General features: G+C 39.1%; 1 protein-coding gene across 1 annotated transcript in view; it reads left to right on the top strand.

Annotated features, from left to right (window-relative positions):
- Window positions 1-27,227, top strand: part of LOC125465730 (protein unc-13 homolog A-like) — a 390,692-nt gene that overhangs the window by 190,049 nt on the left and 173,416 nt on the right. Inside the window, exons 15-17 of the mRNA XM_059638582.1 lie at window positions 12,867-12,938; window positions 16,134-16,353; window positions 17,297-17,524. Coding sequence (XP_059494565.1) covers window positions 12,867-12,938; window positions 16,134-16,353; window positions 17,297-17,524 — 520 coding nt within the window. The remainder of the gene's footprint in view (window positions 1-12,866; window positions 12,939-16,133; window positions 16,354-17,296; window positions 17,525-27,227) is intronic.

The following is a 27,227-nucleotide window of genomic DNA, read 5'->3' as shown; positions in this document are numbered from 1 at the left end:
GGTTTTCTTGGTTTTCCTCTCAGTAGAGTTGAATTGTATTCTGCTACTAACACCTACCAGGACGTACCTTTTCTCTGCAAACCATTACCACTCCCTTTGCCTTTTGTTGTGACACCTGTGATCTGTAACGTACATTGCCTTTAACCCTCCCTTGACCTTCCTTTATGTTTCAGTTTCTCCTCCCCATCTTTTGTTTTATTGTACAAAAACACATTTCCACCTTCTCTTCATTTCAGAAGAAGCTTTATTTAAAACCGTTGTTAACTGTGTTTGTTTCTATACATATTGTCAGACCTTGAGTTTCTCCAGCATTTCCTGTTTTTATTTCAGATTTCTAGTATCTGCAGTATTTTACTTTTTTTTGCATGAACGCTTAGTGTTCATATTCACGAAAACTCTTTTTTTTTTAGTCAACTGGGCCATGAACTGTGGTGCACACTGTGACTAACTTTATAGTTCTGATGTGAGAAGTTTGATGTTGCTCAACCTATTTCTTGCCAGTTAAAGAGATAACAAGGTGTAGAGCTGATGAACCCAGCAGGCCAAGCAGCATCAGTGGAGCAGGAAGGCTGACATTTCGGGCCCAGACCCTTTTTCAGATCCTTTTTCTGAAGAAAGTTCTAGGCCTGAAACATCAGCCGTCCTGCTCCTCTGATGCTGCTTGGCCTGCTGGGTTCATCAGCTCTACATGTTGTTATCTCAGATTCTCTAGCATCTGCAGTTCCTACTATCTCTTGCCAGTTAAAGATTTGTCGAATGATGCATTTACCGCAAAAAGGGCAGTGTAGTGTGCAGTGGTATCTTTTGAGAGAAACAAAATTCAAAATAAACTGAAATGCCTACATTATGATATGAGTAATGCAGAGGTTCTCAGATGCAAGTTTGTGTGGGCATTTGTGGTTTTTTAAAAATTATGTATTTCCCTTACTTCATATCTTTAACTATTTTTGTGCTACATTAACAGAAGAGAAAAATTCCACAGAATGGTGACAGTGTACATGGAGGGCAATTCGCCTGACAAATTATGGTAGATCTCTGGAGGAACAATGTAGCAAGTCCCACTCTTGACTCTTTCTATGTTGCCCAGCAATATTTTTCTTTACAGATGGCTATTCAATTCCTTTCAAAAGCCACAATTAATTTCCATTACCACCCTTTCAGGTCCATCACATCCATGCTGCCTGCCTGAATGAGCATTTCACTTTGTTCCACTCCCTTACTTTCTTCCCTAAACCCTGTACGTTTTTCCTTTTCAGGCAACAGTCCAATTCCCTCTCAATTGAACCTGTCTCCATTATATTCTCAGGCACTGTATTTTAGATCTTAACCATTCACTACATGAAAAAGTTCATGTATCACCATTGCTGCTTCTGCCACTTTCCTTAAATCTGTACCGTCTCCTTTTCAATCCTTCTAGCAGAAACAATTTTATCCTATCTGTTCTGTCCCTGCCTCTCTTGATTTTGAATATTTTTCTCAATCTCGTCTCAGCCTTTTTATTCTGCAAGAACAATTACAACTTCTCAATCTGTCTTTGAAGCTGAAGTTCGCATCTTTGGAGCCATTTTTCTAAATGCACTGTCTCCAAAGCCATCTAATTTTTTCCTATACTGTGAAGCCCAGAACTGAATGCAGTTGAAGCCTAATTAGTGTTCTATGCAGGTTCATCATAACCTCCTTGCTCATGAACTGTATGATTCTACTAATCAACTTTAGGATATTGTATTCTTTAGTGATCACTCCCTTAACTTGTTCTGTCACCTTCAATGACTTATGCATATATATATCCAGCTCCCTCTGCTCCTGCACCACTATTATCTTCCTGTTGCCACCTTGACAAAATTAATCTCTTCACAATTCTCTGAATTAAATTTCATCTGCTACCTGTGCATCCATTTCACCAACTTATCTATATCTTTTTGACATTTTGTCCAATCCTTCTTGTTGTTCAGAATGGTTCCATGTTTTATTTCTCCATCAGCAATTTTTAAAATTTGCATGTACACCAAGATTTTGGCCATTAATGTATTATCAAGAAAAGCAAGGTTCCCAACATTGACAATGGAAAACTCCAGTACAATCCCTCCTCCAGTTCAAAAATGATCCCTAAATCAATACCTTTTATTACCTTGCCCTCAGGCAATTTCATGCCTATGTTGCTACAATCCATTTTACTCCTATTTTAGCTGTAACTTTGCTCACGGATTTGCCATGCAGCACTTGATCAAATGTATTTTGGAAATCCATGTACACCACAGTTTCAGCATTTCCTTCGTCAGCACTAGCTGTTCAAAAATCTCAAGCAAGTTAGTTAAGTAGGGTTTACCCTTAACTATTCTATGCATTTAGGTATTTCCTAATTAACCAGAATTCCCCAAAGTAGCTATTAATTTTCTACCAAATTATTGTTTCTATAAATTTTCATTGTAACCACTAAAGAGTGTTTTTGGTGCCCTGAGCCAGAATATTAACTACGGGAATTAAATGAGAAACTTATTTCATAGAAATAACTCTTGAGTTAATAGGAGTGATTGACAAACTTGAAAAAGACAAACTGGAACAACCTTAGACCAGTCATAAACTCAAAAATCAAATGAATATCATTGTCACCTATCATATGGCCTAATATGTTATCCAGAATGAGGAAAACATCCATTATTTTCAGTAATGAAGATGCTGGATTTTGAACCTCTGACTTGTATTGGTTAAAATATTATCTTAGTCACTGTAATTCAATAACATTTTGATAACAAATACTTGAAAGTATTTACAAATTGCATTTTATTGATGTTTAAACGTAAGAATGATGTTGGTTTGGGAAGTGCGTTATCAATAACTCCTGTACCATCATTTTAAATTAGTGTCCAGGAGACGAACCCAAATTAATTGATCTCATTTTCTTTGTTTCAACAGCAAGTGTGTATAGTGTATTATACATTATCTGTATAATTAAAGCCAATGTCAAAAAATTGAACTGCGCACACACTACTGGCTGCAGTGCAAACTGCCTACACATGCAGAATTGTTCCTGATACTGGTTGATGAAAGAAATTGATGTTTTGGTGCTGATGCTGCCCTGGGCATTAAGTACACAGTGATCTGGATTTGTTGGTAATTGGTGGAGGTACACTTGCAGTAATAGGTCATGCAAGATGCTCAGAGTTCACAAATTAGTTCATTATGCTTCAGGCTTTGGACGACATTCCACTCTTAGGCTGAACCTCTTTAGTTGCTTTGGAGATGGAACAACACTCCTTCCTTGCCATCTCTGCTATTTCCCATCATTTGCTTCTGCTTTTTACAAAGTTCCGTTGATACTCTTTTAGGCTGAATGGATTACCTTTCTTCTACCTTTAGAAGGCTTCTCACATGACCATACATACAACATGGAAACAGACCCTCCATCCAACCAGTACCTGCCAACCATGTTCCCATACTAAACTAGTCCCACATGCTTGAGCTTGGCCAGTGTCCCTCCAATCTCACCGATTCATGAACTTATCCAAATGTCTTTTAAATATTGTAACTGTACCTGCATCCACCACTTGTTTCGGCAGTTCAGTCCACACAAAACCCCTCTTGTGTGAAAAAGTTGTCCCTCATGTCCTTTTTAAATCTTAGTCCTCTCACCTTAAAAATATGCCCCCTAGTTTTAAACTCCCCCACTCTAGGGAAAAAGACCTGTGTTATTCACCTTATCTAAACCCCTTATATTTTTATAAACCTCAATAAGGTCACCCCTCAATCTTCTATATTCCTGTGGAAAACGTCCCAGCCTTTCCAGTCTAATTTTATATCTTAAACACTCCATTCCTGGCAACATACTTCAGAAGAGGCCTCACCAACGTCCAATGTCCTTAACCTCAACATGACGTCTCAACTGCTATACTCAAAGGCTTGAGTAATGAAAGCAAGCATGCTAAATGCCTTCTTAACCACCCTATCTACCTGTAACGCAAATCACAGTGAATTATGTACCTGAACTCCTAAGGCTCTCTATTCTACAATACTATCCATGGCTCTATCCCTAATTGTATCAGTGCTGTCCTTGATTGTATTACCAAAATACTATATCTCACATTTATCAATATTAAGCTCCATCTGCCACTCCTCAGCCATTTTCCCAATGACAGAAGATTTGGAAGCTCAATCACACATAAAAACAGCTTCTGCCCTGCCATTATTGGACTAACGAATGGACTCTGACTTCAAAGAACGTTGATCTTGTTTAGAGATAGTAGGAACTGCCGATGCTGGAGTCTGAGATAACAAGGTAATAACTGAAATAAATAGAGAGGGGGGGAGGCGATGATGGAGGTGGATAAAGAAGATAAAAGAGGTAGAGAGAAGACAGATAGGTCAAGAAGGTGGTGCTGGAGCCAGTAAAGGTGAGTGTAGGTCGGGAGTTGGGATGGGGCTTGGTCATTTGAGGGAAAGTGGCCTGGTCAAGGTGTCAGGGATGAGGCTAGTACGTAGGAAGTGGGATTAGGGGTTGATCGGTCAGGTGGGAGGAGTGGATAGGTGGGAGAAAAGACGGATAAGTCAAGGAGGTGGGGACGAGCTGGGCTGGTCTTAGGATGAAATCGGGGTGGGGAGATTTTGAAGCTTGTGAAGTCCATGTTGGGACCATTGGGCTGCAGAGTTCCCAAGTGAAATATGAGATGCTGTTCCTGGAGCCTTCAGGTGGCATCATTGTGGCACTGGAGGAGGACAAGGAGTAGGAGGGAAAGTTGAAGAGATTCGTGACTGGGAGGTGCAGTCATTTGTCACGAAACAAGTGCAGGTGTTCCACAAAGTGGTCTCCAAGCTTCCGCTTGGTTTCCCTGATGTAGAGGAGGCTACATCGCGCATAGTGGATATAATATACCACATTAGCAGATGTGCAGGTGAACATTTGTTTAATGTGGAAGGTTTCCTTGGAGCCTGGGTTGGAGGTGAGGGAGGGTAGGTGTAGAGGCAGATGTAGCAGTTCTTGCGATTGTAGGGAGAAGTGCCAGGGGCGGTGGGGCTAGTGGGGAGTGTGGAGCAGTGAGGCAGTCACAGAGGGAGCAATCCCTCCAGAAGGCAGATAAAGGTGGGGAAGGAAAAATGTCCTTGGTAGTGGGGACAGGTTGCAGGTGGTGGAAGTGGCGGAGAATGATGTGTTGAATCCGGAGGTTGGTGAGGTGATACTTGAGGACAAGGGGGCCTTTGTTGTTATTGTGGGGAGGGGGTGTGAGGGATGAGTTACAGGAAATGCGAGAGATGCAGTTGAGGGCGTTTTCGACCACTGTGGAGAGGAAATTGCGGGTCCTTAAAAAACGAGGACACCTGGGATGTCCGGGAGTGGAATGCCTCATCTTGGGGGCTGATGCAGTGGGGCCTGAGGAGTTGGGGATTGGAGATGGCATTCGCGCAGGAAGGTGGGTGACAGCAGGTGTATTCTAGGTGGCAGTAGGAATCGGTAGGCTTGAAATAGATAGCAGTTTCTAGGTGATTGCCAGAGATGGAAACAAAGAGGTCAGGGAAGGAGAGAGAGGTAACAGAGATGGCCTCAATGAACTTAAGGTTGGGGTGGAAGATGTTGGTAAAGTGGCTGAACTGTTCAAGCTCCTCATGGGAGCACGAGGCGGCACGGATACAGTCATCGATAAAGGAGGAAGAGGTGGGGGATGGAGCCAGTGTAGCTGTGGAAGAGAGACTGTTGCATGTATCCTACAAAGAGGCAGGCAAAGCTAGGGACCATACGGGTACCCATGGCCACCTGCTTTGTCTGTAAGAAGTGGGAGGAGTTGAAGGAGAAGTTGTTAAGAGTAAGGACAAGTTCAGCTAAGTGGATTAGGGTGTTGATGGAGGGGGATGAGTCGGGCCTGCGAGAGAGGAAGAAGCAGAAAGATTTTAGGCCAACTGCATGGGGAATGTAGGTATGTAGGGACTGGTCGTTCATGGTGAAGAACCAGGGAAATGGAAGTTTTGGAGGAGGTTGAGGGCGTGGATAGTGTCACAGATGTAGGTGGGAAGTTCCTGGACCAGGGAGGAGAAAATGGAGTTGAGATAAATGGAGACAAATTTGGTTTATGTTGTTAATGTTTGTGTTTAGGTTTATGTTCTTGTCTTGCTCGTGTTCTGTGCAGTGTAATCTGAATGCCTTACTCTATCCAGGCTTTTTTTCCACCCTATGATCTGTAGGTCCTTGCTTACTATGACTTGCCTATAATGCTCACTTTTCACTGTACTTAGGTACACATGACAATAAATCAAATCAAATCAAATCAATTGCTCATTCAATTGATCAAGGTACCTTTGTAGTCTTAGATAGCCTTCACTGTCCACCATACCACCAATTTTGGTGTCATCTGCAAACTTACTAACTACGCCTCCTATATTCTCATATTCTCACTTTCAGTCTAATATGCAGTGAACAGAGGTCTACAGCAAAAAGAAACACAATCTGGAGAAACTTTGTCGTGAGCCTGGTTGTTTGGTTATTGATAGAACCAGAATTGAAACTGAAGACTTTAAGCTATGATTGGCCTGCACAATGCTCCAGGCCTCTGGTTATTGCAAAAATGGCATATTCCCTATCCACAAACATTTCTGTTTTTAAGAGAGTAAATGCAAATCTCTAGCTCCATAATGCAGTGTAATTATATGCTGAGGTAACTATCATGACCTTTAGAAAAATCACCTATTATGTAAAGTAAACCCACCACAATGTGAGATCATATGAAATATAAATGTCAAGTGCATGGGGGTAATTTAAATTATTACTTTTAATATGAATATTGTAAGTATACCATGTACCTACATTTGTTGGGCAAAATAGATCTGCTTAGAGCATTGCTATATTTTTACTTTAGTTGTGCAGCATCATGTCTTATAGCATGAGATAATTTATGATTGTTCTTTGATCAAAAGACTATCAAGTTGCAACACTTTTTATAAAGTTTGTAGGACTCAAATCAAGCAGAACATGTTAGTAAATTTGAAAACTAAAATAAGTTATTAAATAATTAATTTCAAAACTAAATTCAAAATCAAATTGATTTGACATTTTTGGAGACATCAGTTATAACTATTTAAACTGTATCACTGCATTTAAATTTGCAGTGAATTAACAACCATAATAACTGCAAATAAATGCTGCAACACTTTTAATGCAATGAGCTCCCAGTACAATGTACTGTTAGGAGATATAGAGGGATGATTAGGTGATACAAATGTGTTCATTGTTTGAACTGTCAGAAACCACTTTGTTAACACACTGTAGAATGTTATGAGATTTTAAGTGAAAATCTGCTGGTAACAATAAAAGTCCTCTTTGTTACTGTATAGGAAGTAAAGGAAATTACAAGAATCTAGAGTCTCGAATGTTCTTAAATCTGAAATTATACATAAGTAAACATCCAAACATTGTGTTGTGGATGGATAAACAGTACAGACAAACATGAAACGGAAGCAGAAGGTAGATTAATAATAAAATAAACCATTAGAACAGCTTGCCATCACCTCCAGGGCTATCATGGATGGGAGATAAATGCTGGCCCAGCCTTTAGTGCCCACGTCTGGTGAATGAATTAAAAATCTGATACTTTCATGCACACAGATGGCAAAGTATGTAAAATATTGATGAAAAATGCTGCATTTTATTGCCTAAACAATTTCAGTTGGCAGATTTGTTTTACCCCATTTTTTAAAAAATCAATTGCTTGTGATGTGATTGTTTCACTGAAATCTTGAACAAAAGTTTGGTTTGGAAAGTATTAATTGTGAACAGTACTATAAAAATGTTCAGAAGGTTGGCTCATGTTCATAAGGTATGCTTCTAGATCCATGAACTGAAAAAAAAACTATAGTGACTTGTCTGAAAGATATTAAAATAGTTGATTGCAAGCAACTTGTTTGTTCTACAAAAGTTACTGAATAAGCCACTAAATTTTCCAGTGAATGTTAAATTAAGGTAGATATTTACAGTTTCTGATTGTCTCTTTCAAAAAACGGGTTTAATTACAGACTCTATGCTTCAGCATTTATTTTTAATTGCAGTATATAAAATGGCATTGTGATTAGTGATGGAACCAATTGTTCAAATTCATTCACATGACTACATTTGTGTATTTGGAAACGTTCATTGAGATTTATAAAGTGGCCATTATAATGTCTCTTTTTAACATGATCCATAGATTATTGCTCCATATAGTTGCAAATCACCTGACTATTTTTAAAGAAAAATAATCTAAGATTCCCAGTTGGCTTCAATGCCTGTTTGTGGTAATTTGAAGGCTGTTATTTCCACTGAATGTTTAAAAAAATTGAACAAAAAAGTCTGAAAAAAATTGCTTAAATTGTTTAGTAGGTAAGAGTAGAAACATACTTGTTATTCATAACAATTGATAATTTATTTCTTAATTTGTCTTCCTTTAAATTAAAAATAATAAGATGATTAGGTAAGCCTTGAGTAGACTAGCTTGATATAATGGTGCTTAATGCCTAGCTCCTGTTTCTGTTGTTTCAAGACCACAGATGCCTTGTGTCAAACTTCATGAGCCATCCTATAAAACTTAAATTCTTAATGTAGCTTCTTCCGTGTGCTTCCCTTTAGATCACTCATGCATAATGTCTGGCTGAGGTGATTAATGTAGGTGCCATAAATTGTGATAATTGTGGCCTTGTCAGAATCATGGGCATTCTTGCATCTATAAATTAACAAACTGATAATTAACCATGCTAAGTAGTTAAAATGCAAATATTTCTTAAAATATTGATCAATTTGGTCATATTTTTACAATATCAAGGATATAATTGATATTACACTTGCAAATTAAATAGTAACTGTCATATTGTTTTCTTATATTGCAACTTAAATAAGCCAATACACAGCAGCAACATTGAGAGGTCATTTGTTTCTTTTTCCAGAAATGAGGCTGAGGTTCTTTGCATTAGTCAGATTTTGCAAGATGGACTTCATTGATTCTGTTGAAATTTTCAAATATAAATAAATTTGGGAATGGTGGAGTGGATTGCAAACAAAGATGCTGTGTATCTCAGAAATAGAACAGAGGACCGTGGCTTTAATTCCTGCATAACCAACTCTTGATTCCAAACAAGTCCTAGTGAAAACAATCAAGTATTTTTCCAAGATAATAAAGTGTGAAGCTGGATGAACACAGCAGGCCAAGCAGCATCTCGGGAGCGCAAAAGCTGACGTTTCGGGTCTAGGCCCGAAACATCAGCTTTTGCGCTCCTGAGATGCTGCTTGGCCTGCTGTGTTCATCCAGCTTCACACTTTATTATCTTTGGATTCTCCAGCATCTGCAGTTCCCATTATCTCTGAAGTATTTTTCCATGCAGTTTAGAGATAGGATCAGCAGAAAAATATCTCTGCCCCATATTTGTGAATCTATTTGCAAAATTGTCCTAAAAACCTATAAAGAGCTACATCAGGGTTTCATGGTGGATGTTGTTCCTCTCTGTAGGAAGTATAATACAGTATGAAGAATATGTAAAAAAGACATAAATTTGTAAAATTTATAACTCCATTTTAAATGACAAATGTATTGTAATATTAATTAATTTAAAATATTTCCCAAAAAGACATAGAAGCTGTTTAAGTTTGAAGTTTAATTTATTGAAACTGTTGATTTAAGCCTGATTGTAAAGTATTAATTATTATGTACTACTTTTTATAAGTAAATAATATGACCAGGTTCGTGGAGCGTTTGACAGGTGAGCTTTAGATAGCAAGCTAATGCAAAATGATTAAGCTTCTCTAGCATCTTTTCAATCAGATCCTAGTCCCATGTAATCTGACACCACTGATGGTGTCAAATACAATATAGCTATTAATCCTAAACTTTAAAATTGTGTCATGATGTTGCAGTGCCTAGATATGCATGTGATAAGGGTTGGAATAAGCCTCTTGATGTTATTTAATAACCGGACACATACTATTTTAACCGAGGAAAAACTTTTTAATGTGTTATTCTAATAAACAAATATTAATAATATGAACACAAACTCAGGGCTTCAACAAAAGTTTTCTAAGTCGAGATGTATGTTAAAGAAAATATCATTGTGCAATTAATCTCAAATTCTGTCAGCAGAATAACATTGAATGGAAAATATATTTATAATCCAGCAATAACTAAAAAACCAAATTAGCTCTCTCCCATAAGGGAAATAATTGAAAATGTTTTTGATCTACCTGATTGATAATTGCCAATTTAAAACAAAAGCATGCAAAATGTAAAACTTTAAATCATTATTTGAAACTAGCACACAGATCAGATTCGTAGTTCAGCAAATACATCAAACTTATCTTGCCAACAGTGTCCACGATGACTGACTTTGTGGTTTGTGTTCAATGTGAAGCCTTAGATGTTTTTAAACCCATGTATTAATGTTTTGTCATTTATTTCATCATGGCATTCACTTTGTGCAGGCTATGGTAAGTGCTTTATATGTGGTGTAATCCAGGTGTGATGCAGATCAATTAGTGATGAATAGACAATGAACCGAATAACACTGAATGAAACAAGGTCGTGTAATGTGTGGTATGAAGCCCACAGACAATACTAATTTATTAATTCCTTGGCTTATCATAGAAATTCAAATTTGCAGCTACTGGGTACCTTAAACTTTCAAATTAATAAACAAATGATTTGAATGCAAAATTTCAGAAGCACAATTTTTGATGGCAGTCTTTTATCCAAACCTAATTGTAACAAAATGCTCAAGGTGTCATATTTTACACCTGAACAAAGAAAGATTTTTATAAGGCTATTCAAGGATTTAGTGGACTTTGATGTTTTTTTTCATTGTTAACGTATTTTATTTGTTAATTTGTTGGATATGGTGAGCAGGTGGCATGACTGCATGCTTACAAAACATCATATATTAGGCATTTCCTATTAAGACTAGTACCACACTTTAAGCCTGTCTAGTTTGTGTTATTTCGGTTCAGGATTCATGCACTCCTACTTTGAATTAGATCTTTTTTTTACCCCATGGTTTTGCTATGTGGAGAAATATTCAAACCAACTCGAGCAGAGACAGTAACATAGCTTCATCAATGACCATGCCATTTTAAAAGCCATTGCCAGCTAAGCAGTTTTGCATTTAAATGTTACTTGAATTTGAATTGAATACTGGTAAAATAATAATCTTTATTGTGACCCCAAAATCAATGTTCACTGTGATAGGCCAAATAATGTTTGGGATTTTTCTCCTGGCGTTTGCTCATCAGTGTTTCATCAACAATACTATTTGGCTTTTCTAAGCAAGTTCTTTCTAAAAGCTGTAAATCTGGAAAATGCATGCAAACTAATTGAAATGTTACTAATGTTCAAGCCCAAAGTTTTACACGTTCTGAAGGAATGAATCATTGTGACTGAAGCAACGAGCTGTAGTAACACAGGTGGCTATCTAATTAGTAAAAGAAGAGTTTTCTGACTTGAGGCATTCTTAAAGTGATGCTAGTTTTTTGAGATTTGTCTTCTTTTGATAACTATTCTAATGATTTTTTTCTGTATTAATGAATAGAAATTATGGAGAGAGCTGAAGAGATAGTGGAGGCGCTAGTGGTGATATTTCAGGAATCACTGGAGTCATGGAGGGCCCTAGATGACTGGAAAATCAGTAATGTAACCTCACCTCAGAGAAGTGGCAGTTGGAGTATAACGTGGGAATGTGGGGACATGCGCTTCAGTAAGAAGAATACAGGTGTTGACTGTTTTCTAAATGGGAAGAGAATTCAGAAGTCTAAAGTGCAAAGAGACTTGTAAGTTCTAGTCCAGGATTCTCTCAAGGTAAACTTGCAGGTTGAGTCAGCAGTAAGAAAGGCAAATGCAACTTTGGCATTTATTTTGAGAGAACTTGAATATAAAAGCAGGGATGTACTATTGAGGCTTTATGAGGCTCTAGTCAGGGCACATTTGGAGTGTTGTGTGCAGTTTTGGGCTCCATATCTCAGGAAAGGTGTACTGGTCCTGGAGTGGGTTTAGAGGAGATTCATGAGAATGGCCCCAGGCATGAAAAGCTTAACATATGAGGAACATCTGAGGACTCTGGGTGTATGCTCCATGGAGTTTAGAAGGATGAGGGGGGATCTAATTGAAACTTACAGAAAATTGAATGGCCCGGACAGAGTGGATGTTGGGAAGATTGGTAGGAGAGATGATGACCTGAGGGCATAGCCTTAGAGTAAAGGGAAGACCTTTTACAACGTGGATGAGGAGAAATGTCTTCAGCCAGAAAGTGGTTACTCTATGGAGTTCATTGCCACAGAAGGCTGTGGAGGCCAGGTCATTGAGTATATTTAAGACTATATATAGTTAGGTTCTTGATTATCAAGGGGATTAAGGATTGGGGAGAAGGCGGAAGAATGGGGATGAGAAACTTATCAGCCATGATCGAATGGAGGAGCAGACACAAAGGGCTGAATGGCTTAATTTCTGCTCCTATGTCTTATGGTCTTAAATTTATCCTTATGTTAGATACATCATGTACAAAATTCTGATAACATCAAACACTTGCCTTTAGTATTTCATCTATCATCTTGTAGATAGTCATCGTACTATAGGATATCTAGTCTCACTTTTTAAAATCAGCTGAAAGCAGTTTATTTTTGCATATTAATTATGAATGTGCAGTACTAGCACAGAATTATTTATGAACCAAAATTCTTAAATAGTTTAAGGGTTTTTTTTGCTGGCCATAGGTTTCTATCATGGTTGTTGAATAAGTAATGTTACTTCCTTCTTGGGCACTGGTCTCCCTGCAATATTTGGCTGCATTATGTCATCTAATAAAATAAAACACAGTTTCATGGGGGGAAAAAAGTTTGCTATGTCTTCTAATGTGTAGGTAATTTATGTCTTTCTCTGTAGTCTTTGGTGCAATCAAGAAAAGCTGGCATTACTTCTGCACTGGCAACTCGTACTCTTAATGATGAAGAACTGGTAAGATGATTTTCTGTATGATTCTGTTACAAACATTAACTCTTTAAAAATATTTAATTTTTGAATTATCTGTTGAACTTCCCCATAATGTAAAAATAGTTATAGAACAGTTTGTTTTTCTGGTGGAAAGGAAAGATATACTTCTGAAAAGAAAGAAATAAGAATGTGACTAAACCCAAATTTATATTGGCAGAACTATTACTCCAAAACAGTTTGGTTTAATTTGAGAAGGAGAGTAAAAAATTATAAACTCTCAGATACCTCCTCCTACCTTCCACTGGGACCATGGCGCATCAGGCCATTGAATCCACTATGGTAACTGATCTCATTTCGTCCGGTGATCTTCCCCCGTCTTCTCCTTCCAAGCTAATAGTCCCCAAACCCGCACAGCTCGTTTCTACCTCCAGCCAAAAATCCATAAAAAGGACCGACCAGGCAGGCCCATTGTTTCAGCCTGCTTGTGCCTCACAGAACTTATCTCTTCCTACCTTGACTCAGTCTTCTCTCCCCTGGTCTGAGCCCTTCCCACGAGCATCCGTGATTCCTCTGACGCCTTACCCCAGTTTCAAAACTTCCAGTTTACCGGTTCCAGCCACATCCTCTTCACCATGGACGTGCAATCCCTTTACGCGTACATTCTCCACCAGGAGGTTCTTAGGCCTCTCTGCTTCTTCCTGGAGCAAAGACCTGAACCGTCCCCACCCACCACCACCACTGTCCACTTGGCTGAGCTTGTCCTCACCCTCAACAACTTCTCTTTCAACTCCTTTCATTTTCTTCAGGCTAGAGGAGTTGCCACGGGTATCCACATGGCCCCTAGTTATGTCTGTCTCTTCATGGGGTATGTGGAACATTCCTTGTACCAGTTCTATTCTGGCCCCCACTCGTAACTCTTTCTCCAATGCATATCTTCGGTGCTGCTTCTCTGTCTTGTTCGGAATTGGAAAATTTAATCAATTTTGCCTCCAATTTCCACCCTGCCCTCACTTTCACCTGGTCTATCTCTGACTCCTCGCTTCACTTCCTCACCATTTCTGTTTCCATTTCTGGGGATAGACTGGCCACTAATATCCACTACAAACCAACTGATTTCCACAGCTACCTGGACTATACATCTTCACCACCCCAGGTCCTGTAAAGACTCCATCCCATTCTTTCAGTGCCTCCATCTCTGTGGCGCATATTCAGATGAGGCCAACTTGACAAGAGAGCCCCTGAAATGCCCACCTTCTTTCTCAACCGAGGATTCCCCAGCTCCGTTATTGACAAAGCCCTCAAACAGGTCCAACCCATCTCCCGTACTTCTGCCCTCACCCTTTCTCTTCTGTCCCGCAACAGCGATAGTGTTCCCCTTATCCTTACCTACCATCCCACCAACATCCACATCCAGAAGATCATCTGATGCCACTTCCACCACCTCCAGCAAGATGCCACCACTAGACGCATATTCCCTTCCCCTTCCTTGTCCGCCTTCTGCAGGGACCATTCCCTCCGGGACACTCTGGCCACACTTCCTTCACCCCCAACACCACCCCACAGCCCTACGGCACCTTCCCCAGAAATCGGTGAAGGTGCAACATCTGCCAATTTACCTCCTCTTCCCCCCCCCCCCTCCCCACCACCCCCACTATCCAAAGGTCCAAACATACCTCCCACTGACACAACACTTCACCTGCACTTCCTATAATCTAGTCTACTGTATTCGCTGCTCACAATGTGGTCTCTACACTGGGGAAACGAAGTGTAGACTTGGTGACCACTTCACAGAACAGCTACCTTCGCTCACAAAAACAGACTCTGAACTACCTGTTGCCTGCCACTTTAACACACCACCCTGCTGCCTGGCCAACATGTATGTCTCTGGCTTGCTGCAGTGTTCCAGCGAAGCCCAACGCAAGCTGAAGGAACAACACCTCATTTTCCGCTTGGAGACCCTACAGCCCTCTGGACTCAATATTGAGTTCAATAATTTTAGAGCTTGACTTCCCCCGTGTCCATACGACCAGCCCCCTGCCCCACACACCAGGCCTTGTTACCACATAGCTTGCCATTACACCTGTTATTAGTCACTAACAGTCCCTATTAACAACTATTCACCCTCCCAGCCTGATCATTAGCAACTCTGTTGTCTGCCCAAGTGTCTTTCCATCTCTAGAAAAAAAAAGTTCTGAGGAAGGGTCACTGGACCTGAAACATTAACACTGCTTTTTCCTTCACAGATACTGGCAGACCTGCTGAGCTTTTCCTGTAACTTTGATTTTTGTTCATTAAAATATTACATCCTCATGAGTTTGTTATCATTCGACTTGACTGTTCCAGCTTTAAACTTTCCTCTCCCGTGCCCATCCAAAAGACTGCTGCCTGTATTGTACTAACCAAATCTTGTTCGCTCAGCTCCCCTCTCCTCACTGATCTGTATTGACAGCTGGTCTAGCAAGGTACTAAGTTCAAAGTTTATCTGTTCTGTTTGTATTCCGTCATTGCTTTGACCCTCTTCATTTCTGTAAACATTTCCCATCTTACAATGCTGTGAGATCTCTGCAGGCTTTTAATCCTTGTGTATCCTCACTTTTAATTAGTATAAAATTGCCTCTGCTTCAGCTGCCTGTGCTTGAAGCTTTAGAATTCCATCTGTCTCACTGCTTTTCTCCTTTTAAGGTATAATGTAACTGATGCCTTAACTCTGATTTAGCCCTGAGAGAAAGGAATCTGTTCCTTTTGTTTTGAAAAGGAACATTTCGTTGTGGTTATTTATTATACTACTTTAAGCTTTCATCATATATAGAGATGAGTCGAACTCTTTTGAAGATTGCACACAGGTTTTAAAATTTCATTGACAATCTCAAGAAATATGGTAATTTTATACAATGGTGGTGATCTCCAGCCCCACAGTGTAAATATATTCAATTTTATGTCACTGGAGTGTAAGTGCCTGACTGTTGTGAGATGCAAGTTGTGCTTCATTTGTTAGGAGGCTAATTTAGTAGGATCGGGTCACTCGCTGCAGTAGCTTAAAATCAGTTTGAACCTGATGTGAAGGACTAGCTCCAGTGCAATTAGGAGAAGAATTGGCAGGGATTTTTTTCTTAGAAAGCTATCTTTTTCTTTAACCTTATGCAATAGAGGAAAGGTGTTTGATCTAATCCTTCATACAGAAAAATAACATGTGGCTAATGAAAGATTTCTGTTTGTTAGAAAAACCATGTTTACAAGAAGACCTTGCAAGCCTTAATCTACCCTATTTCTTGCACAACACCACACAATTTTGAAGTGTGGACAGCAACTACTCCCACATATTGCTATGAATGCGAAGGCTTGTTGTGGGGAATTGCGCGCCAGGGAATGCGTTGCACTGAATGTGGGGTCAAATGTCATGAAAAGTGCCAAGATCTTCTCAATGCAGATTGCTTGCAGCGTAAGTCATATGCATGAATTTTCTTTTCGGTTTTGGAGCTTTTTAAATGTGTTGTTAAATGATTAATGTCTTATAGATATTCGATGTGACCATTTTAATTATTTCATCCACAGTACCATTTTTACAAGCATGTTCTTACTCCAAATATATTGAATTTTAATCTCTTTCTGGGCTGCCCAGATCTTTCTAGGCAAGATTATTGAGCTGACAAAAATACTCAAATCCAATGCAATGCAATGATAAGCAGAATGCAGCATTTATTTAAGTTGGATGACTGTTTTCTCCTCTCTAGAAGTAAAGCGCACAGCCCTTTTGGACAGTTTACTAAAAAAATAGAACTTCATGGCTAGAGACAAATGATGACCACTGGACACAAACTGCAGTGCCATTGGATGAGAAAAATAAACATTGCATTCAATTACTCTGACGTGCCACTCTAGTTGTTTTGTTTAAGGCTGAATGAGTGTTGTCTGCATGAACATTGGTGTATTTTTCAGCATGTTTAAAACTGGCACTTCAGAATGAACAATGTAAGTACGTTGGTGTTTAGGGTAACAAATCTATTTTACAAACCTTCTAAACGGTTGAAAATACCACAAAGAAGATGTTAGTATTTGTTTTAATTGGATCATGAATTCAAAGACTCTGACTCTGTTTTGGTATACTACTCTGCTATGTTACTAGCAAAATGTCTTTCCTTTAATGTGGTATTCCCTCCATTTATCACGTGTGCCATTGATATGTCTTCATAAGTAAAGCCCACATTAATAAAAGGGTATCCAATCCTTGTTAAACATTAAGATTGCACAAATTTTTAAAGGCATTTGAACCTAAATATGTGTGTGTGACCTATATATGTTAGTGAACAGCTGTTCCAACATTCCACCATATTTAAAAGATTGTTAGGTTTCATCAATAAACACCACTGCCAACTTGATTTCAGGTGCTGCTGAAAAGAGTTCAAAACATGGAGCAGAAGATCGAACACAAAATATTATCATGGTTCTAAAAGATCGAATGAAAATCAGAGAAAGAAATAAGCCAGAAATCTTCGAGCTCATCCAGGAGGTATTTGGACTTCCAAAATCAGTGCACGCACAACAGATGAAGGCAATTAAACAAAGTGTACTGGATGGTACATCAAAATGGTCAGCAAAAATCAACATCACGGGTAGGTGCGGTGAAATTTCTTAAAGACAACAAAGTGATCATGTTTATCCTTTTATATGAATTATAGATGCAGATTGTGATTCTTTGTGTGATATTCTTTCCCTTTGGAGTTGGGAATTGAGGTTTAGGCCATTTCCAAATGTTGCTTTTTCGACTCCTGAAAGTGAGCCAATTCACATGAAAATTCTGTGTTTCAGAGTCATAGGTGGGCTCAAATCGTGGTGTCTGCCCTCCAAAGCAGGCCTATGGCAGGAATATGGGCAGCCAGGTTCTAAGGCCAGGATCTTAGATGGCCTGTGTTCATTTTCTGGCACATTGGTCCAGTTCTCTGTATAATTATTGGATCCTTAAACCTCCCTGAGACATTTGTGTATCCTTAATAGCCCTTTCATTTCCATTTGTATCCTCTGTTTGTTCTCCATTTATCCTCCATGCACCTATGTAAGTAGCATACCCACTTACTTAATATCCACTATATATAAAATCCATGAAATGCTCAGCAAACTTAAAAAATATTCCATACACTAAAGTCTTTTGAATTTGCTTGTCCACATGTCCTACCATCTGCTCCTTTATTTAAACCCTTGGTAGAATTCAGTTGAAGATCGGTATTTGTTCAATATTTTTTCAGAAGTTTAACAGAACTCTGGACTTAACAGCATCCTGTGATATTTCCATTGGTTTAGAGATGCTCCACTTAAATTAAATTCTCAATACTGTTGAATGCACATGCGTACTCTACTGCTGGATGAAGTACCTAAAACATGTAAACACTTAAACAATGTTGGCTAATTTAATGGTCTCTAATCCTTTAAAGACCTACAATCATGTATTGCATTGAATACTTAAATCATCATCCAAGTAATAGCTGTACAAGAGTTTAATACTGAAGGTATTGCAATTTCAGTAAAAGTTCAGTGACCTTAGTGGAGTTGTCGATGTAAGAATTATTATTAACTGCTCAAACTCCAGCCTCAATTCCATAAAGGCCATAGTTTACTGGTGTTTTTAAATCAAAAGATGGAAGAAGAATTTATTTACACAATCCAAAACGTGAACACAATGAAATATTCACTCAATGGCACAAACATACACAAGGAGAGATGAATTCTGGAGACATTGCTTGCACTTTAGCTTAACCGAATAACAAGGAACAAATCTTTTGACTTCAAGATGAAAATATTGCATGCTGGAAGAGTTTCTCTTCTGGTTCAATGAAGATCACTAGGTTGGAAATTTCAGGGTTTTCATATGAAACTGTGGCTGATATTTCTGAGGACCAGAAATATAGTCTTGCTGCTGAAAAGAAAGTGGTCCCTCAGTTTACTGTCTGAATTGACTGTGCACAAATTCCAAAAGATCATCAACCGACTAGACTCCACATTAGATCAATCTCAGTGGATTGTCCATATTCCAAGCTGCCTTCTTTTTACTAGAAATATTTCCATAACTGTCATATTTTCATGGACATAAAATCAAAGATTGGCTTCCCCCCATTATCCGTGTCCTGCTTGACATCCTCAAAAGTACAAAAAAGCTAACATTCAAGTATTTCTGAAAAACGTCTATCAGTGGTCACTTGCCAACCAGTTGGCAGACTTTTCAAATATAGTATAAATGTTGGCGTTCCCTTGAATTTCTATCCTTACAAAATGTCCTGATGAGTGCAAGGTGAAAAGCTTTGAGAAAATGTGATTTTTTTTTCACTAGTACTCAAGTTCTGTGGTACCAAATAATATTTCGATAAAAGTAGTGGTTTTCATTCAATCCACTTTGTGATGTCAGTTTGCAACAGGAGTTGACTGGACATAGGTTTCTTGTTCTCTTCTCATTTGTCAGTTTTAATTTCTCTTTGTCTTTGGTCTTCCTCCTTGTGTATCAAACCATTAAGAATCATCACACATTAAGCCTCGCTAACAAAATATCCTGTGTATGTTCAGAGACAGCCTTAGTTTTAATGGAGTTAGTGTGTGAACAGTTCTTGGTCAGTCTTGGATTGGCTTGGAGTGTCTGCTTAATTCCTGACTATTTTCTTTCCAAGAAATGGCCATCTTAGTGGCATCAATTACTTCTGTGTTCATTTGCCTTCTTAAATACTTACAGCATCTTCATGTGAATGTTTTATGTTTCATACATAAGAATACCCAGATCCCTCTGTGTGCTGCACGTTTTTTGGAGTCTCTCGCCATTCCATAATAATCTGCCCACTGCCTACCAAAGTGCATGGCCTCTCTCTTGCCTACATTTAAACTCAATTTGAGAAGTTTTTTCTCAAATGAGGTTTTTGTCCACTCTGTCAACCTATCTGTATCCACTTGCAGATTCTTCATGTCCTCATTATATATCCTTCCACCTAATTTTGTATCATCAGCAAATTTGGATATGTCATGCTCTTCCCCCTTTTCCAAATCATTAATATAGATAGAAAATAATTGAGGCATTCCACTAGTTTTGTCTTTTCAACCTGAAGAAGATCCATTAATCCTAATTCTCTGATTTATATGTATTAATCAATTGTCAATCCATACTAATGTGTATCCTCAAATCAATTATCTCCTATCTTGTGCAATTACCTTTTATGTGGCACCTTATTGAATTACTTCTGAAAATCCCAATGCTCTACAACTACTATTTGCCCTTAATCAACTTCGCTTTTATATCAAATTTGTGTTCCTCATTATCAGTTCCCCAATCACATCTCCTATAAAAGCTTTTGCTATTTGTTTTTGTGTTTTTTGTCAATTTATTCTCATAACTTATTCTCATAATCAATTTTCTTCCTTTTAATAGCTTTTTATTCTTTCAATGTTGTTTTCGAAAAGCCTTTCCCAATCCTATTCCCTACAAATAGTTTTTGCCACATTGTATGCCTTATTTTTTGATTGGATATTTTCCTTGACTGCTTTTGTTAGGCATAGGTGATTCATCCTTCTCATACAGTCCTTCATTTTGACTGGAATAAACTTTTGCTGAGTATTATGAGAAGAAACTGCTTAAATGTCTGCTCCCCTTTGTCTATTTACACAGCCTGTTTAGACCAATCTTGCTTCATGCCTCTGTGATTGCCCTTATTTAAGCTAAAAACACTGGTTTGAGACCAAAATGGCTCTAGCCATTGGAGGTTCCTCAACAATGAGATCACTGATTAATCCTACCTTATAACATGTTACTTGATCTAAAAAAAGCTTGTTCTTGAGTATTTTGTATAAGGTACTGCTCTAAGAAGCAATCACTGACACACTCTATAAATACTAGTCTGATTATCTATTCAATGTGCAGATTAAAATTATCCAGGATATTGCCCTTCTTACACACTACCTTCATTTCCTACTTCTATAATTTGTCTTACAGTAAGGCAAATCTTCAGGGACCTATAGATAGCTCCCACCCATGACTTCTTTTTGTTGCTATACCCTATTTCTCCCCAAACTGATTCCACTTCACAATCTATTGCAAATGTCACTACTCACAATGCATTAATAACACACCCCAATACTATCTCACCTCTTTTTCCTTTCTGCTATTTTTATGGACTGTAAATTCTCTTGAATCTTGACTTCCCAGGTTTAGTCACCCTGCAACCATGTCTCTGTGATAGCTATCAACTCATGTTTACTTGTTTCTATTTGTGTCATCAACTCATCTCTATCTTTTTCCAAATGCTGAATGCATTCAGATAAAGAGACTTAAGATGTGATATTTTACCATTATTACTTACTCTAGTTCTAATTTCTGCGGCAGTCTTCTGCTTATGTTTTCTGCCATTCACTGATTGGTATTTGCCTCTCTACTACCCTGTGCCTTTGATCAGTATACGATTTTCCACAACTCAGCATGTTTCAAATGAAACTTGCCCCAGTGGAGCAGCCTTGCCTTTCACCATGTTTGTTCTTATGAATTGGAACCCATTTCTCCCACTCCAAACCTATTTACTGTACAGTAATATGCACGTGTCTGGGGTAGTATTCCTGAGATTATGATTTTAGTGGCTCTGCCTTCTAATTTACCTTTGAACTGCTCATGATCCTTCAGCAGAACCTTTTCCGTAGTCTTACCCATGTTTTTGTTATCTCCATGAACCATAAAAACTGACCATTTCCCTCCCTTTCAAAATTCCTTTTCAGCCAGTATGGGTGACCTTACCCTTGGCACCAGATAGGCAACACAGTCTTTGGACTCTCATCATTGTTGACAACAACATCTATTCCCCAGACTGTGCTGTCATCTGTTATTATTGCATTTCTCTTATCTGCCCCACAAGTGATACCCTCCTGTCCCTGACCACAGATCAAATTTGATGTAGTTAATCTTCTGAGACAATGTCCTGTAACCTGCCCAGTCCCAGATGTGTTGCCCAAAGCACAGACACCAGTTCATCAACTGAGTCGAATTTCCTCACTTGTTGCACAAAGGTCATCGTTGATTGCATTAACATTCACCACCTCCCACAAACTACAGTTGCAACACATTGCTGTCAGCCACTGCCATTCTATTTATTTAATTAATTTGGAAATTTAAATGTTTTAAAAGTGAATTTCCTAACTACACTCTTCAACTGTAATAACGTCACCTTTCTCCATTCAAAAGAGAAATGGAAGAAATGCAATAAATACCAATGAATCATCTACTGAATTTTTCATTTTTTGCTGGACAAATAAAATTGTAAAACATATTTCCACAAGCTTAGTTTTCCTGGTAAGGCAACAAATTCAACATTTCACTTCATCATATGTGACTACTTGAGTAACCCAAGAACTTCAGACTCAGGATGAATATTGTTATAATATTTGTTACTGGACATTATTTATTTAGCAAATGCATATCCCTGAAGTCATTGCAATTACCACCTTATTTGCAGAGTTTAAGATGATTAGTCCATCACCTAGCCTATAGAGGGAACACTCTTATTAATATGCAGCATTGCTTTTGTTTCTCCATAAGTGTTTTGTGCTAAGGGCCCTGTGATGAGCTATGATGAGCTATGGATGTACAGAAATCCTGGCTTGTCCTTAACCTTTTTAGCAAGGAACACTTTTCTTGTGGTAGTGCAAAGCCCACCACTGATAGTTGGAACTTCTTAATGACTTCCCATGTTTCCATTCCTTGATTCAAAGAATGTCTGTTGATAGAACCTGTGGAGGAAGTTTGTTCTATATGGGACACTGAAATAGAAAATGGACAGAGGTGGTTTGAACCAGCCATTGGCCAGTCTTGGGTGGGATGGTTAATGTTTGCCAAGGCAGGAGGCCGGAGAGGTAGGTTCTAATTGTAACATGCATTTTGCATATAATTCTGTTTCTGAACAATTGAAATCCTTTGTAATATGCTGCTGAACATTATCCCAAAGCTGATTGGAAGCTTGCTAAAGAATATTTTACATAGTAAGTACTAGCTCAACACTGACGTTTACTTTAGATCAAATTGATCACTGAGCTACACTGCTGACACTGTACTATACTGTGCTTGAGCAAACCAAAACTGGTTTTGAACCCAAGTGATGTTGAGATTATTGAGTCAAATTAGTGGCTTCAAACTTGGTTGCATTCTAGATTCTGAAGTGTTGTGAAATGAGAGGAAAGTTGCATTGAGTCATCAACTTTCATGTACATGGGCCAACAGTTCAATACAGACATGACTAACGTGTTTGGCCAGCTGCTATAAAAGTACTGGCAGTCTGTATACATTGTGTTGAAGCAGTTCCATCGTAGTAAGTACAATAAATGTGACATCTCAACCTCAATTAATTGGCCGATTCCATAACCATAAGTCAATGGAACAATTTAAGAAACATTAGACATATTATTGTTTATTTAATAATTTAGGATCAGTTGAATTCTGAATCTTTTCATGGCTGTAATTTGACAATATTAAAACTACATCATGCATATATTATTCTTAGATCAAACAAAGTTTAAAAGAGGTAGTTTCAAAATAGATACAATTTACTTTATTACAGCACAAATAAAAATCTGTCATAGAGTCACAGAAACAGACCCTTTGGTCCAACTTATCAATGCTGACCAGATATTCTAAATTAATTTAGTCCCATTTGTCAGCATTTGGCCCATATCCCTCTCAACACTTCCGATTTATGTACCCATCCAGGCGCCTTTTTAATGTTGTAATTGTAACAGTCTCCACCACCATCTCTGGCAGCTCATTTCATGCATGCACCACCCTCTTGGGAGGGAGGGGGGGAGTTGCCCTTTAGGTCTGTTCTAACTATTTCCCCTCTCACCTTAAACCTATACCCTCAAGGTTTGGGCTCATCCACCCTGGGGAAAAGACCTTGACTATTCACCCTATCCGTGCTGCTCATGATATTATAAACTTCTATAAGGTCGCCCCTCAGCCTCCAATGCTCCAAGGACATTAACCCCAGTCTGTTCAGCATCTCCCTATAGCCCAAATCTTCCAACCTTGACAGCATATTTGTAAATTTTTTCTAAACCTTTTCAAGTTTCACAACATCTTTCCTGTAGCAGCGAGACCAGAATTGAATGCACTATTCCAAAAGTAGCCTAACCAATGTCCTGTACAGCTGGAACATGCCCTCCCAAGTCCTAGACCCAGTACACTGACCATCAAAGGCAAGCGTACCAAACACTGCCTTCACCACAGTCTACCTGGGACTCCACTTTAAAGGAATTATGAACCTGCACCCCAAGGTCTCTTTGTTCACCACGACCTTAGCATTAAGTGTATAAGTCCTGCCCTGATTTGCCCTACCAAAATGGAACACTTCACATTTATCTAAATTAAACTCCATCTGCCACTGCTCAGTCCATTTGCCCATCTGATTAAGGTCCCATTGTACTCTGAGGTAACCTTATTCACTGCCCATTACACCACCAATTTTGGTGTCATCTGCACACCTTCTAACCATTGCCTCCTATAGTCACATCCAAATCATGCTTCCTGCCTCCAGAGTGTCCAATCCCTTAATAATCTTATATCTCTCAATCAGATTTCCACTCATCCTTCTAAACTCAAGTGTATACAAGCCCAGTCGCTCCAATCTTCCAACATATGATAGTCCCACCATTCCGGGAATTAAACTCGTGAACTTACGCTGCACTCCCTCAATAGCAAGAATGTCCTTCTTCAATTTGGAGACCAAAGGTGCACACAATACTCCAGGTGCGGTCTCATCAGGGCCCTGTACAGCTGCGGAAGGACCTCTTCCTCTTGTTATGAAGGCCAGCATGTCATTAGCTTTCTTCACTGCCTGCTATACCTGCATGCTTGTTTTCATTGACTGATGCACAAGAACGCCTAGATCTCGTCGTACTTCCCCTTTACCTAACTTGACTCCATTTAGATAGTAATCTGCCTTCCTGTTCTTGCCAAAGTGGATAACCACACATTTATCCACATTAAGCTGCATCTGCCATGCATCCGTCCACTCACCTAGTCTGTCCAAGTCATCCTGTATTCTCATAACATCCTCCTCACATTTCACGCTGCTACCCCAGCTTTGAGTCATCAGCAAATTTGCTAATATTACTTTTAATGCCTTCATCTACACCATTAATGTATATTGTGAACCGCTGTGGTCCCAGCACCAAACCTTGTGGTACCCCACTGGTCACCACCTGCCATTCCGAAAGGGACCCATTTATCACTACTCTTTGCTTCCTGTCAGCCAGCCAATTTTCAATCCAAGCCAGTATTTTGCCCCCCAATACCATGTGCCCTAATTTTGTTCACTAATCTCCTATGTGGGCTTTATCAAAGGCTTTCTAAAAGTCCAGGTGCACTGCATCCACTGGCTGTCCCTTGTCCATCTTCATAGTTACATCCTCAAAAAATTCCAGAAGATTAGTCAAGCATGATTTCCCCTTCGTAAAGCCATGCTGACTCTGATCTAACCTCTTACAGCTATCCAAATGAGTCGTAATTTCTTTTATAATTGACACCAGCATCTTTCCCACCACTGACATCAGGCTAACCAGTCTATAATTCCCTGTTTTCTCTCTCCCTCCTTTCTTGAAAAGTGGGACAACATTAGCCACCTTCCAATCCGCAGGAACTGATCCTGAATCTATAGAACATTGGAAAATGATTATCCAATGTGTCCACGATTTCTAGAGCCACCTCCTTAAGTACCCTGGGATGCAGACCATCAAGGCCTTCAGACCTAACAGCCTATCCAACACCATTTCCTGCCTAATATAAATTCCCTTCAGTTCATCCATCCCCCTAGGTCCTTCAGCCACTATCACATCTGGGAGATTGTTTGTGTCTTCCCTAGTGAAGATAGTGAACAATGAGTTGAATGCTCAATCAACAATCCACTTTGGCAACAATGAGTTCAGTAAAGTGTAAACTGATGAATTTGAAGGAAGGCAGCAATAATAATATCAATTACATGAGTTTGAAACCCAAATTGACAGATGGTGAAAATTGTTTTCAGTAACAATAATCCCAATCACGTAACCATTACTGATTGTGTTTCTTTAAAAGTGAAAATCTCGTTGATGCCCTTTAGGAAAAGAAATCTCATCCTTACCTGGTTAGGCCTCTTTGTGACTTCAGACCCACAGAAATGTGTTGATTCTTAACTACTGTCTGAAACGGCAACATTGATTAGCCCTCAGCAACTGTCTCCCAGGATTTGGGCAGCTTGCGGGGCATCAGGCACGTTTTCTGCATTGGCATGTCTTTGTTGGATGCATGTTGAATCGGGTCTGTGTTCCTTGAAAGAGTTACGTTCAAGGTTGTGCTTCCATGAAATTTAATGAAAGAATGAGTGGACCTGCAATAGTGAAACCTGAATACCCAGATGCGGTAATCGGGCGACTGACATTTTTGCTGCCATTAAGTGACTCCCAAGCAGGAAACTCTGTGTTTTGGCATTTCTTTACAGGAGGCTCTGCGTTTCAGAGTTTATTTACTGGACACTCTATGTTTCGGGTTTATTTACAGGAGGATCTTTTTTTTTCGGATTTATATCCAGGAGTCTGTATTCCAGGGTTTATTTGGGAGGGGGGGGGGTATTTTCGCATTTATTTGAATTGAGCTTCGGAGATTACCGGATATTTGCAAGCGAAATTTTGGGTTTACTTACAGGGCTCTGTGTGGTTTAGGGGTTTTTTTGCGGGAGACGGTGTGTTTTAGGGTTCATTTTCAGGAACCACTCTTTTTTTTGTTTTCGGAAAAATGAGCTCTGTTCTCGGGTGTAATTATAGAGGGCTCTGTGTTTTAGGGTTTATTTCCGGGGGTCTCTGTGTGTTTGGATTTATTTACAGGGGGCTCCATGTTTAACATGTTATTGAAAGGGGTCACTGCTTTCGGGTTTTCTTACATGACTGTGTTCTAGGGTTTATTTACAGGGGGGGTCTCTGTGTTTTCGGGTTTATTTGCAGGAGTCGCTGTGTTTTCGGGGTTATTTACAGGGCACTCAGTGTTTCTGGGTTTATTTACAGGGTGCTCAGTGTTTCAGGGTTTATTTATAGGGCATGTGTATTTTCGGACTTATTTCCAGGGGACTCTCTGTTTTCCGGTTTATTTGCAGGAGTTTACTAAAGAAATTGTATCTCTTGTTAAGTGGAAGAGGGAGACTTATGTGACAATGAGACGAAATGGCTCAGATGAGGCGATGGAGAATTACAGATTAGCTAGGAAGGATTTGAAGAGAGTTAAGAAGAGCAAGGAGGGGACATGAGCAAACATTAGCAGGTAGAATAAAGGAGAACCCTAAA

The sequence above is a fragment of the Stegostoma tigrinum genome, chromosome 30 (genome assembly GCF_030684315.1).
Source record: "Stegostoma tigrinum isolate sSteTig4 chromosome 30, sSteTig4.hap1, whole genome shotgun sequence".
Classification (NCBI taxonomy): Eukaryota; Metazoa; Chordata; class Chondrichthyes; order Orectolobiformes; family Stegostomatidae; genus Stegostoma; species Stegostoma tigrinum.
This window is presented reverse-complemented; position numbering and strand designations above follow the sequence as displayed.